The 15,415-nt window shown below is 40.5% G+C and overlaps 1 protein-coding gene across 2 annotated transcripts in view; it reads right to left on the minus strand.

Moving 5' to 3' along the window:
* Positions 1-3,241: 3,241 nt before the first annotated feature.
* ccdc125 (coiled-coil domain containing 125) overlaps positions 3,242-15,415 on the minus strand; it is a 46,431-nt gene continuing 34,257 nt past the window's right edge. For both annotated transcript variants that reach the window (XM_078396572.1, XM_078396573.1), the window contains exons 9-12: positions 14,046-14,153; positions 12,483-12,657; positions 10,085-10,221; positions 3,242-7,184 (exon numbers count right to left, since the gene is read on the minus strand). In XM_078396572.1, coding sequence (XP_078252698.1) covers positions 6,933-7,184; positions 10,085-10,221; positions 12,483-12,657; positions 14,046-14,153 — 672 coding nt within the window. In that variant the 3' untranslated portion in view covers positions 3,242-6,932. The remainder of the gene's footprint in view (positions 7,185-10,084; positions 10,222-12,482; positions 12,658-14,045; positions 14,154-15,415) is intronic.

Here is a 15,415-nt window from a genome sequence, read left to right on the forward strand (position 1 = left end):
TACAGACCGATTGCTCTAGCCAGTGTGTTATCCAAAGTCCTGGAAAGAATTTTATTAGATAGATTATGTTTTTATTTGGGTACTACAGACAACCAGTTTGGCTTCAAGGCTAAGCATGGTACTGATTTATGTATCTATGCCCTGAAGGAAATGGTTGAAATGTATAGAAGGCAGAATTCCTCTGTGTTAATTGGTTTTATTGATGCCTCTAAAGCTTTTGATCGAGTCAACCATCATAAGCTGTTCCAAAAACGGAGTCAAAGAGGAGTGCCTAACAGTATAATTAGGGTCCTGGCATATTGGTACGCCAACCAGAGCATGCAGGTCAAATGGGGTAATGCAGTCTCTGTAACATTTGGTGTTGGTAATGGGGTTCGCCAGGGGGGGCTACTCTCACCAGCCCTCTTTAATGTGTACATGAATGATTTATCTGAACAGCTTAGAGGCTGTAAAACAGGATGTATGATTGGTAACACCCTGGTAAACCATCTTATGTATGCCGATGATCTGGCGTTTTTTTTCTCCTAGCAGTGCTGGGTTTCAGCAGATGTTGAATATATGCTCTGAGTATGGTGTCCAATTTGACGTGAAATACAATGCTAAAAAGAGCGTTGTCATGATTTGTAAAGTAAAAGGGGATAAAGATCTAGTCTTCCCATCATTTTACCTGTCAGGGCAGGTTCTATCTGTCTGCTGTAAAGCTAAGTATCTAGGACATGTCATCACAGATCAAATGTCTGATGATGAGGACATGTATAGACAGCGCCGCATGTTGTATGCACAAGCTAACATGTTGGTTAGGAAATTCCACTGGTGCTCAGGAAATGTCAAGATAAACCTGTTTAGAGCGTACTGTACTCCTCTTTACACTGCTCCTTTGTGGACAAAGTTTAATAAGTCAAGCATCCATAAACTTAAGGTTGCCTATAATGACTGCATGCGCATATTGCTTAGAAAGCCAAGGTGGTGCAGTGCAAGTGAACTGTTTTGTAGTGCAGGAGTCAATACGTTTCATGCCCTGTTGAGGAATCTCATGTTTAAATTTATATGCCGATTGAATGGTTCTCAGAATTCCATCATTGTGCTGCTGGTAAATCCTGGTTTCAGTGCCGTGAGATACCTGTCACCTATGTGGAAACATTGGTATTGTTGCCTTTTCTAATTTAATTTAATTTTATATGTATATACTGTGTACTGTATGTGTATTCTAATGGACCATGAGTCTGCTTAATAATAAATTAAATAATAAATATACAAAACAGGGATATAATGTTGAGGATCTGTAAGGGGCTGGTAAGGCCGCCTTTGGAATATTGTGAGCATTTGTTGGGCACCTTATCTGAGCAATGATGTGCTGGCTCTTCAGAAGGTCCAGAGGAGATTTACAAGTATGATCCCAGGAATGAGTAGGTTAACCTATGATGAGCGTTTGTCGGCACTGGGCCTGCACTGGGCTGGAACTAGAGGTCATAGCCTCAGAATTAAAGGACATTCTTTTAGGAAGGAGATGAGGAGAAATTTCTTTAGTCAGAGGATGGTGAATCTGTGGAATTCTTTGCCACAGAAGGCTCTGGAGGCCAAGTCAGTGGATATTTTTAAGGCAGAGATGGATGATTATTGATTAGCACAGGTGTCAGAGGTTATGGGGAGAAGGCAGGAGAATAGGGTTAGGAGGGAGAAATGCATCAGCCATGATTGAATGGCAGAGTAGACTTGATGGTTTGAACAGCGTAATTCTACTCCTATTCCTTATAACCCCTTCCCTGAAGTGAAAGCATTTGAGTCGTGAATATGTAGGTTTATAAAATGATATGAGGCATACAAGGTAGATAGTCCATTTCTCTCTTGCCCCCTCCCTCATAGCAGGGTAGGGTAGGCTAAAAATGGAGGGCATAGTTTGAAGATGTGAGGGAAACGGTTTAAAGGGTATTGACAGGTAAGTTTTGCTATTAAGAGGGTGATGGGTATATGGATCAAGCTGCCAAAGTCGCTGGTGGGGACCTATTTATAACATTTTAAAAAGCATTGGGATTATTACATGGATAGGAAATGTTCAGAGGGATACGGACCAAATGCATGCAAATGGGATTAGCTCCTTGGTTGGCATGGACAAATTCAATCAAAGGGCCTGTTCAATATTTTTTTAACTCTATGAACCTCAGAATCAAACACTATGGGGAGGGGGGGGGATTCATTCCCAATTAAAAGGCCTGCTGTTTGAATCATTCGGCTGGAAATGATTACCATTAGCCATTGGGAATACTTCACACTTCAAAATACTTTCACAAGGAAACATAATTTGGAAGGAAAAATCAGAAACATTTTTCTCTACTGACCAGTGATGAACATTTCACATGCTAATAAATTACACTTTATTGAACTGTTATTGGGTCTCAAAATGTAATTTTCTTCAGTTACTTGCTCATGGTCAGAGCAAGGCTGTATGTAGGAGACCCCACAATGAATACACCAACATGCGGTTCAGAGTACAAAACTGAGATGTTTGTTATCAGTCGTGCATCCTCATCAAGTGATCTTCTTGAGGTTGGCTCCAATCCTGTGTTGCACCTATGATGGTTTATAGGGTTCTGGTTAATGAGGTAGACACCATTCCTTCTCTCCAGAGATGTTGCCTGTCCCGCTGAGTTACTCCAGCATTTTGTGCCTAACTTAGACACTCCAGACAATGTGATCAAAGGAGCAATGTCTTGCCACTCTGGTTACTTCAGTCATTATGGACCTGTTATTGGGTGACAAACTTTAGCACTGACAGTACATTCACTTAACTGAATGCCCACGTCACTTGTTGAATGCATAAAGGATCCAGTAGAGTGACACCGTCATTGAACACATCTGACCTGGAATGACGAGGAATTCCATCGGGGCAAGAAAAAGCTAACGTAGCCAAACTTATATTCATAAAATGATTAATGATTAATGATTAATGGTTTAAAGCAAATGATAAAATAACAGCAGCTGAATTTAGAAGTGGGAATATACAACCGAGTAACTTCATACCAGCTCTTAGAAAAGCAAACTCCTCCAATGACTGTTACTGAACTTACCCATGAAAGAAATTGAACTTTACAATTCAGCCTGTTTCCAGACCAAAAGGACGTTATTTCAGTATGTGCAAATGCACAAACACATCCAATCCTCAAAAGATAAACTTTGAAGAAAGTAATTAAAGTAGGTTTAAACTAGATTTTTCTTTATTAGTGTAGAAGACAAAAGAGGCAGGTGACAGATTTATCATTTGGTTTCTTATCATCCATCTTTTTATTATATTATTTAATTGTAATAATCAAGGATCTTGGCAAACTTAAAATGTCTCTTCCCTGTTATCAACAGTCTCATTATTAGAAATGTACTTTTTTTGTCTATGCCATACATCATGCAAAATAATAGCCAGCAACTTTTACAACCAGTGAGATTACAAAACAAGTGGAGTCAGATTTGGTGTCGTTGCCTTATACAACATGGAAACAGGTACTTCTATCCGACTTGACCATGTCGACCAATGTGCCTTCCTGACATAGTCCCATTGGTCCGTGTTTGGATCGTATCCCTCAAAACCTTTCGTATCCAATAATCTGTCCAAATTTCTTAAACACATTTGATTCTATTTGCCTGTGCTCCATCCTCAGTGCTACCTAGCAATTCTGTGTGGAAAAAAATGCCACTCAAGTCCCGTTAAAACGTTTCCCCTTCCTAGTTTGGCCCTCCAGCGTTAGACTTCTTTTTCCTGACAATTCACCTTATCTACACCCCTCATCCTGGGTGAACTTGGAGTTTATTTAGTTTAGTTTAATGTCACGTGTACCAAGGTGCAGTGAAAAGCTTTTGTTGCGTGCTATCCATTCAGCGGAAAGATAATACATGATTACAATCGAGCTATTTACAGTGTATAGATACATAAGGGAATAACTTTTGGTGTAAGGTAAAGCCAGCAAATTCCGATCAAGGATAGTCTGAGGGTCACCAATGAGGGGCCCGATCAAGGATGTCCAGAGGGTCACCAATGAGGGAGGTTTATAAACCTCTGCATTATCACCCAAGAAAACAGTCCCAGCCTATCCAGTCTCTCCTTATAATTGAAGCTCTCCTGTCCCGACAATATCATTGTCATTTTTTTTCAAGCACCCTTGAGCTGAATCACATCCTTCCAATGGTATGGTGACTTGAACTGCGCACACACACATCCAGCCTAGTCTCAGCAATGTTCTATTACAGTGTCCCTATTGTTGTATTCAATAGGCTATCAGACAAGGGAAAGCATGTCATATGCCTTCTTTACCACCCTGGATACCCATGTCGCCATTTTCATGGAACTACATATTTGTACATCTTTCTATTCTACAACACTTGCCAGTACTTTATCATTAACAGTGCATGTCCTGCACATGTTTCCTCCACTTATCCTTCCTCTCTCACCTATACTTAGACAATAGACAATAGGTGCAGGAGTAGGCCATTCGAGCCAGACCACCATTCAATATGATCATGGCTGATCATTCTCAATCAGTAACCCGTTCCTGCCTTCTCTCCATACTCCACTATCCTTAAGAGCTCGATCTAGCACTCTCTTGAAAGCTTTCAGAGAACTGGCCTCCACTGCCTTCTGAGGCAGAATTCCACAGATTTACAACTCTCTGACTGAAAATGTTTTGCCTCATCTCTGTTCTAAGTGGCCTACCCCTTATTCTTAAACTGTGGCCCCTGGTTCTGGACTCCCCCAACATTGGGAACATGTTTCCTGCCTCCAATTCCAGTGTATATAAGCCTAGTCGCTCCAGTCTTTCAACATACGACAGTCCCGCCATTCCGGGAATTAACCTAGTAAACCTACGCTGCACGCCCTCAATAGCAAGAATATCCTTCCTCAAATTTGGAGACCAAAACTGCACACAGTACTCCAGGTGCGGTCTCACCAGGGCCCTGTACAACTGTAGAAGGATCTCTTTGCTCCATTACTCAACTCCTCTTGTTATGAAGGCCAACACTCCATTGGCTTTCTTCACTGCCTGCTGTACCTGCATGCTTCCTTTCAGTGCCTGATGCACTAGGACACCCAGATCCCGTTGTATGTCCTCTTTTCCTAACTTGACACCATTCAGATAATAATCTGCCTTCCTATTCTTACCACCAAAGTGGATAACCTCACACATCCACATTAAACTGCATCTGCCATGCATCCGCCCACTCACACAGCCTGTCCAAGTCACCCTGCAACCTCATAGCATCTTCCTCACAGTTCACACTGCCACCCACCTTTGTGTCATCTGCAAATGTGCTAATGGTACTTTTAATCCCTTCATCCAAGTCATTAATTTATATTGTAAATAGCTGCGGTCCAAGCACCGAGCCTTGCGGTACCCCAATAATTACTGCCTGCCATTCTGAAAGGGACCCATTTATCTCCACTCTTTGCTTTCTGTCTGCCAACCAATTTTCTATCCATGTCAGTACCCTACCCCCAATACCATGTGCTCTAATTTTGCACACTAATCTCCTATGTGGGACCTTGTCGAAGGCTTTCTGAAAGTCAAGGTACACTACATCCACCGGCTCTCCCCTGTCCATTTTCCTAGTTACATCCTCAAAACCATCAGATCTAATTAATTACTAGAGAAGGGACCAAGCCTCTTACATAGAATATAGGTGCAGGAGGAGGCCATTTAGCCCTTTGACCCTGCACTGCCATTCATTGTGATAATGGCTGATCATCCACAATCAGTAACCTGTGCCTACCACCTCCTCATATCTCTTGATTCCGCTAGACCCTAGAAATCTATCTAACTCTCTTTTAAATTCATCCAGTGTATTGGCCTCCACTGCCTTCTGTGGCAGAGAATTCCACAACTTCACAACTCTTTGGGTCAAGAAGTTGTGATCAAGATCCTCAGTTTTAAATGGAGGAGCTTATGTATGAGTTTATGATTTTTCAATATGCTGGGATCTTTCCAGAATCCATGGAATTATGGAAGGTCATCTCCAATGCAACCACTATCACTGGAAACATGAGACCCTAAGTTCCAAGGGAGTTGTCAGCTTTAATCCCATTAGTTTATGCAATACTTTTTCACGACTCATGATGATTACTTTAAGTTTCTCCCTCTCTTCTGCCACATGATCATTCAATAAATAACCAAAGATTTATTGGTAAGAACCCATCTTGGAAAGCAAAAACATTATTAACATGAACAAAAATGGCACTTAAATCATTTGAAAAAGAGCAGATTAACAGGTCAATTATTCCAACTGTTTGTGTGCACCTGATATGTGCAAATTGACTTGTGTTTGCTTAAATAAAACTACATACTTTCAAATGAAATGCAAAAAAAATAGTTGCTTTTTTACATGAGGGCTACATTTACAAGCCAACTTGAAATACTTAAAGAGATCTTTTACAATATTGCATTTCTCTACAAAATCACTTTGAGGTACATTCAAGATTGCAGAACCCAAACTTCACAGGTCTTTTTACGTAACTGAGATTTTCAAGACCAGGGCAATCCACGTGACTGTAATCCAATTGCTTCCTTTGATTCTCAATGAACAAAGCTGAAAACAATGTTCCATTTATTTTCTTTTGGCCAGAGCATTGGTTTCATCATGATTTGCCCAGATTTGCATCATATGGTAAATACCACTTAATTGCCGTAATATAAAGTGCTAAACACATTCCATCCAAAGTCATTAAATGGTGAGCTTATTTTCAATAAATGGACTAATAATATTCCAGAGAAATGGAAAACACAGTTTAGTCATATATTTTTAAAGATGGTGTACCATTGCTTCTGAAAAGTTCACTTAAAAAAAGGTAAAATTCATTAAATATCTGCAATTTCCTGGCCACTTTGTAATGAGGAGGGCTCCACCCAATTGTATTAAATATTTTGCCACAAAAAGTTTAAATATTCTTTGCATTTTTAACTTTCTGTAAAGTAACTTGGAGGAAACGAATATGTCCTGAAAACAGTTCTGTGCTCTTTTAAGCGTCGATCAACTGATGGGCTAGTGGTATTTTTGAGCTCTTCAGATCTTTTTTGACATTGATGAAATCTTGAACCATCAGTAGTTGGGATGTCCTGCGAGTTATTTCGATTTTGTCCTTCAATATTTCGTGCCAGCATATAGCTAACTTTCCTCTGATGTGCCAGAGCCTCCTCTTTATCATTTAACTGTCAATATTAATAAGAAATAGAAATGTAATAATTACAGAATTATTAGAATAATTATTCAGTTGATACTTCATCCGTTCATTTCACCTGATTGATATAAATGAGGGGGGAAAAATCATATTTTGGGGCTAGAAAGACCCAACAATGCCTACAACTAATTCTTAAACAATCTCTCTTTCTCAACCCCCTGCTGCCAAACAGGTACACCAGTTTGCCTCCCAAGGACGCATTGATTCATAGGGTTACAAAAAAAAGACACAAAGTGCTGGAATAACTCAGCTGAAGAACTGGAGAACATGGATGGGTGACGTTTTGGTCAGGACCCTTCTTTCCACCTTGATTCGTTGGTATTGGTCAACTTAAGTCACCTGCAATGTTGTTGGGTGGTAGAAAAATCAGAGGGATGGGGGTTGGGCATGCAAAAGGAAATAAGTTATGAACATGGAACAGTCAGCACAGGAGCAGGCCCTTTGGCACAATGTGTCTACGCATGGGGGTTTCAATGCCAATCGATATTGATCCTATCTACTTTCACTTGGTCTATATTCCTCCATTCCCTGCTTGCCTAAATGCCTCCTAAAATAGTCCTATCAAATCTGCTTCCACCAATTCCCCCGGCAGCATATTCCAGACACCCATCACCCTTTGTAAAAAAAAAAAAATCCCCTCATGTATTTAACATTTACACCCTGGGGAAGAAAAGACTGTCTACCCTATCTCTGCTTCTCTCAAGCGTACAATTTCATTAGGTTACCCCTCAGCTCCAACTATCCAAATTTGTCCAATTTCTAATAGCTGATAGCCTTTGGTCCAGACAACATCCTGGTGAACCTCTTCTGCACCTTCTTCTAAGCCACATCCCTTCTATAATGTGGTGACTAAAACTGCACCCAATACGCCAAATGAGGTCCAAACAAAGTTTTATACAACAGCAACACGACTTTCCAACTTTTATACTCAATGTTATATGCTTTCTTTATCATCCTATCTGGTTCTGTTGCTACTTTCAGGGAGTTGTGGACTTCAAGCCCAAGATCCCTCCACAACCAATGCTCCAAAGGGTGCTGTATACTTTGCCCTTACATTTGACCTCTAAAAAAGCAATATCTCACTTGTCCAAATTAAATTCCATCTTCCATTTTTCTACCCATATCTCCAACTGTCCAATATCCTGCTGTATCTTATGACAACTTTCCAAATTATCCATAGCCAGACCTCCCAACATTTGATTTTACAGATTCATAATTTTGATGCCCAAAATTCAGAATTTTACATCAAAATTCATAATATGGCGCGTAATGCAACTTTTCAGCAAAAAAAAGGTATGCACGCCAAATGCGCATAGGCGTTGCGCTACATTCATATGTGTAAAACGACTATTATTTCCAACAGTCTGTAGTTCTTGGACTACATGTACAATGTCAGGTCTATCATGAGTATATTCTGCTATTTATAGAAAGGTTATTGAACAGAGAGATACTCTTTGCAACACAAAGGAAAAATTGTTTTGTTTTTTCTATTCTGCTTTTTCCTTACACATCCCAAGTCTCTTGGTATTGAATAAAAGAACAATATTCATAAAATGTATGACTAAGTTATGAAGAAAGAGTTGATGTATGCGACTCGACTAAGCATACGGAAGTACTTGAAGTAAATTCGCACATTAATTGATAATCAGCCCAAAAAGGTGGTAATTGGCTTTTCTGCTGTGTTTTATATTTTAACCCCGTCTTAATTAATTAATATAGTTATATAATCTTGCACTTAAATTTAATATTTACTCATTACAGTCCCACCACTGATTTTCTGGCACTCTTGGTTCCAGAGCTTTGCTGGTTTATCCAGCTGGCCAAGGAAGACGGCTATGGGGATAGATGTGCTGGCTCCAGCTGGGCTAGAGTTCCAGAGCCCCAGCCGAAGGTTGCAAATTCAACCCACCGATCGGCCATGGAAACCCCGATGAGGTCAAGATTGGCTGCCTTGCCCAGCATAGGTTCCACATTTTCGGGGAGACTTCCAGGAGGATTTCTCGCGGAACCCCTAGCGACTGAATTGACAAATTGCAATTACCGACTGTTCTGGGGAAAAATGTGAGGCAAAATCGGAATGGCGGAAATGAAATAAGAAAGCGTAAACTTACCGCCAAATTCGGAAGGGTTGGGAGGTCTGCATAACCACTATTTTGATTAGTCTGCGAACTTTCTAATCATTAACATTTTCATCAATGTCATTTATATAAAATCCAAAAAAATAGGCGTCTCATTACTGGTGTAGGGAGGAACTGCAGATGCCGGTTTAAACCTCCCTGCAGAACACCACTGGTCACCAATTTCTAGTCAGAAAATCACCTGCATGCCACTACTCTCTTTTTTCTATGGCCAAGCCAATTTTGAACACAGTTTACCAAGTAACCATGAATCCCATGTACCTTTATCTTCTGGACCAGCCTACCATGAGACCTTGTCAAAAGCTTTACTGAAGTCCATGTATAGAATTTCCACAGCTCTTTCCTCGATTGTCATTGTCCTCAAAAAATGTAATTAAGTGTGTAAAACTTGACCTCCTCTCACAAAGCCATGCTGACAAACCCTAATAAGTCTGTTTTTCCACATGAAAGACCCCATCACTAAAAACCTCCTCCAATAATCTCCCTACCATTGAGACTTATTTTAATTTCCTAGTTTATTTCTACTCCCCTTCTTAAACAGGAGGCACTCCATATTAGTTTTACAGTTGCAACATTTGCAGCACATTTTAATAACATACTTCACTTCTTGTATTTAAATATTGAATGAATAGAAAATATCATAAATTCATAAGCAACAATTGATGCAAGATTCTATAGAATCTATTAACCCAGCCTTCGTTAAATGAGAGGTAACGGTAAAAGCATTACTGACCAAGTCAATAAGCACCCTTAGCACTTCCTGTGGGTCATCCAAGACTTCCAATTTCTTATAGTCTGCTGCGGAATTAAACAGACCCTTCAACATTTGCCCAAATGTTGAATGATTCCCTTCGGTTTTGCAAGTAGGATCTGGAATGTGGAAAACACAGCAAGATCTGTAATTAATGCAAGATCAGTGCAATATAGGGGTAACATAGCTTCAAAGTGGAATGTTCAAAAAAAGGTTTTGAATTGTTCTCTGACAGAAGTTATTACACATATTTGCAAGCAAGGCCGTAGAAGTTTAAAATACAGAACAGGTTTCACAATTTAATGGGGTACTTTTAATGGAGCATATTTACTCCTGCCCTGTGTCTGGGAGGCAGCAGTCAAGCTACCTCTTCCAGTCCAATTCCAAGCACATTGGCAAAGCATAGCAGCCATGCAGAGCCACTCTCAACATAGGTGGTCAGCCGCAATGACAGGTGGCTTTGACAGCCATTGAGAAGTGGATCTGGGTTCAGAATAAAATGAATGGGCAAAATGGGCATGAAAGACAAATAAAGCTGTTTGCTTGATTAAATTAAGCTAGTTTAAATGATTTTAATTGATTGTAACAGTATGCACTATTTTTTTTAATGTAAAAGACATTCAGATTCAATTCCAGTGATAGTTTTGATATTCAGCAAGTCTGCAATTCCAACCTGGAGCAGATGCAGTGGGCAGGTTGGCAGACTTCAGTGTCAATAGACAATAGGTGCAGGAGTAGGCCATTCGGCCCTTCGAGCCAGCACCGCCATTCAATGTGATCATGGCTGATCATTCTCAATCAGTACCCCGTTCCTGCTTTCTCCCCATACCCCCTGACTCCGCTATCCTTAAGAGCTCTATCTAGCTCTCTCTTGAATGTATTCAGAGAATTGGCCTCCACTGCCCTCTGAGGCAGAGAATTCCACAGATTCACAACTCTCTGACTAAAAAAGTTTTTCCTCATCTCTGTTCTAAATGGCCTACCCCTTATTCTTAAACTGTGGCCCCTGGTTCTGGACTCCCCCAACATTGGGAACATGTTTCCTGCCTCTAACATGTCCAACCCCTTAATAATCTTACACGTTTCGATAAGATCCCCTCTCATCCTTCTAAATTCCAGTGTATACAAACCTAGTCGCTCCAGTCTTTCAACATATGACAGTCCCGCCATTCCGGGAATTAACCTAGTAAACCTACGCTGCACGCCCTCAATAGCAAGAATATCCTTCCTCAAATTTGGAGACCAAAACTGCACAGTACTCCAGGTGCGGTCTCACCAGGGCCCTGTACAACTGTAGAAGGACCTCTTTGCTCCTATACTCAACTCCTCTTGTTATGAAGGCCAACATTCCATTGGCTTTCTTCACTGCCTGCTGTACCTGCATGCTTCCGTTTAGTGACTGATGCACTAAGACACCCAGATCACGTTGTACGTCCCCTTTTCCTAACTTGACACCATTCAGATAATAATCTGCCTTCCTATTCTTACCACCAAAGTGGATAACCTCACACATCCACATTAAACTGCATCTGCCATGTATCCGCCCACTCACACAACCTGTCCAAGTCACCCTGCAACCTCATAGCATCTTCCTCACAGTTCGCACTGCCACCTAGCTTTGTATCATCGGCAAATTTGCTAATGGTACTTTTAATCCCTTCATCCAAGTCATTGATGTATATTGTAAATAGCTGCAGTCCCAACACCGAGCCTTGCGGTACCCCACTAGTCACTGCCTGCCATTCTGAAAGGGACCCATTTATCCCCACTCTTATCATATATCTACAGCCGGAAACAGGCCTTTTCGGCCCTCCAAGTCCGTGCCGCCCAGTGATCCCCGTACATTAACACTATCCTACACCCACTAGGGACAATTTTTACATTTACCCAGCCAATTAACCTACATACCTGTACGTCTTTGGAGTGTGGGAGGAAACCGAAGATCTCGGAGAAAACCCACGCAGGTCACGGGGAGAACGTACAAACTCCTTACAGTGCAGCACCCGTAGTCAGGATCGAACCTGTGTCTCCGGCGCTGCATTCGCTGTAAAGCAGCAACTCTACCGCTGCGCTACCGTGCCGCCCGTACCGTACCTCTTTGCTTTCTGTCTGTCAACCAACTATCTATCCATGTCAGTACCCTACCTCCAATACCATGTACTCTAATTTTGCCCACCAATCTCCTATGTGGGACCTTGTCGAAGGCTTTCTGAAAGTCGAGGTACACCACATCCACCGGCTCTCTCCTGTCAATTTTCCTAGTTACATCCTCAAAAAATTCCAGTAGATTAGTCCAATCTTAGAAAGCCATGGGAGTATTCATGCAATAGATCTGCTCCAATATCTTCATTACAAGCCAACATCCCAATTAGGGTCATACCTTCTTTGGATTGCGTCCTTACAAGCCATTTCTTGAGATATTTTCTCTGCAGTTTTCCCACTTCAGTAATTCGAAGAGTTTGATCATTTGTCCTTTTCAGTTGATGTTCAAAAGCACTTCTAAATGCATCAGCCACAAGATATGCCTCTTCCTCACGTTTTCTCTGGAGATCAAACTAATGGTGTGACATGAAAACTTAGTTGCCATGTTTGTTTTTGATATTCTTGCAACAGGTACCGAGCCCCCATCCCTTTTGTCCCTCACCAACTTATGAATTTAGCATAGATAGGAAATATTTTCAAGGCATGCCGAGGAAGTTTTTCATTGTTGAACAAATGGTGTTCCAGATAAACTTAAAACTAATCTCATACTTTGAATTAATTCTTTATTTTAAAACTGTCAAGAGTCCGACTTTTAAATCAAAGAATGCAATAATTCTCCTGAACTCAAAGATTTTAGCAAAATTCATCACCTGTTTGTGCTTTTTCCTGAAACTTAAAGCTAGCTTATTCCTTTATTATGCACAAGAAGTCCAACATAAACAGTTTGTGTATTCCATTGCCCTAAATTACTTCAAGAAATAAAAAAAACAAGTCTCATCTTGTGAGCTGACCTTTAGAAACAAACCCATCTCCAGTTAGTTGATTGTAGCATTCTTCTCAACAAGTATTTTATTTTCCCTTTTTGGATCCAAACATTTAGTAATGTAGCAAAATCAACATTATATCTCCGACCATTACAATATGTTCTCTTGCATTTTTTCCCCCCATTCAAAATGATGTGCAACACACTTGTTGGTGCCCCCTAGATTTGAAGACAAGTTTGTATTATAATATCTCTAGAACCCAGATAGAAGATTATGGATACTTTGCTTTATTTTCATATATACAAGCAGAGCACGTCTGCATTAATCTTTTGTAAATAGCAGGTTTAAGGCCAAGCTCAATATTATTTCACAAATTATACGAGAGCTAAGAGGCAAATATCCGCAGGGCCAGCTTAATTTTGGCAAAGATTTACTGAACCGTATTTTCATTGTTGAAAATACGGTTCACCTATCTTTGCTTCAGAGGTGTAGGAAGGAACTGCAGATGCTGATTTAAACCAAAGAAAGACAGAAAAAGCTGGTGTAACTCAGCGGGTCAGACAGCATCTCTGGAGAAAAGGAATACTGTGACATTTCGGGGCAAGACCCTTCTTCAGTCTGCACGGGATTGCCGGTTTTCTCCCACACTCCAAAGGCATACAAGTTTGTAGGTTAACTGGATTGGTACAATTATAAATTGTCCATTGTGTGTAGAATGGCATTCGAGTGCAGCGATCGCTGGTCGGCGCAGACTCGGTGGGCCTGTTTCTCCGCTGCATCTCTAAACTAAACTAATAAGCTCTCATCATTAATGTTAATAAGATCAAGATAGGAGGATTACAGATCTAAAATAGCAACTGCACTACAAACCTCAAGCATCATAGTAGATGAGAATACTTTTACTGGTTATAAAGCAATACCACTTAACAACTTTAAAATTATTTTTATCCCCACAAAATTAATTATATGCACCAAACCTCTTGCTTAAGCTGCAACAATTCCTTGCGTGTAGCAGCTGCCATTCTGGCACAACCACAAGGCTCCGCTCCAACAGTATTACAGTGACAGGCTCCAAGCACTCCCAGCTGAAAAACAAGAATCAGAATTCATGGGAGTAATATGGTCAGCATGATCATAACTGCAAAATAATTATCTATTTTGTCACAATTGATTTTAATATGACCATATTCCCATGGCTGTTCGTTCAAAGGCTTTCATGACATACTGCTGAATGTCAAATGTGCAAGGTTAGCAGTTTGTACACGATACACAGAACCACACTTCCACTACTGTAAGAGACTGAAAGAGTTCTAAGATGCTGAGAGATTTGTGATCTACTGCATGCTTTGCAACAGGCCAGCAGTTAAGGAATCTTATGAAAACCAGAGGGTAGCATCAGAAGGAAGAAATCCTGTACTGGAAATAGAAAGGAAAGGGTCAAGGGGAAGGGAAGGAAAAATAAGATAGTTCAGGGCAGTTTCAGGGGATAATCAGAGTTCATCAGGAATGGGCAAATCATAAACACACAAGTGCCCTAACACAGAATCAAAGGAAAAAACGAGAATGTAAAATTAAAGATTCAAAATGTGCACTGCGTTTGTAACAAGAATGATAAGTCGATTGTGCAAATATAAATGCAGAAGTATAATCAGACTATATTCACAAAATGCTGGAGTAACTCAGCAGGTCAGGCAGCATCTCGGGAGAGAAGGAATGGGTGACGTTTCGGGTCGAGACCCTTCTTCAGACTGATGTCGGGGGTGGGACAAAGGAAGGATATAGGTGGAGACAGGAAGATAGAGGGAGATCTGGGAAGGAGGAGGGGAAGGACAGAGGAGCTGTATAATCAGACTGATGGCTGTAAGGGTAGGAACTGAATATTCAAAGGTATTTGATATTTGCAAATAATTGATTGCAGGAATAGGTGGAGTAGCCATGTCAATTTATGATGAAATGATATTGGCTCAGAAGCTTAAGATATAGAATCAGTTTGGATGGAAATGAGAAATAGTAAAGGCACAAAATTACTGGTAGGAATAGTACAGTAGGTTGTTAGAAAGACAATAATTATGGCCAATTTTAATAATATATGTTGGACAAACCAAATTTGCAAGAAGAATCTTCATTGAATATATTGGAGATATTTTCTTTAAACCAACAAGCAGAGGAACCAAGCAGGAGGCAGACTAATTTAGATCTGCCATTCTACAATGAATTAATGGAAGTACAGATAAGGGTCTTGGATCTGAAGCATTGACTCTATCTTGTCACGGATTTGGCTGTTCTGTTCAGAATTTGATGCTTTTTTTTCAGATTTAGGGCAGCACAGTGGCACAGCGGTAGTGCT

The sequence above is a fragment of the Rhinoraja longicauda genome, chromosome 3, assembly GCF_053455715.1.
Source record: "Rhinoraja longicauda isolate Sanriku21f chromosome 3, sRhiLon1.1, whole genome shotgun sequence".
NCBI classification, from domain to species: Eukaryota; Metazoa; Chordata; class Chondrichthyes; order Rajiformes; family Arhynchobatidae; genus Rhinoraja; species Rhinoraja longicauda.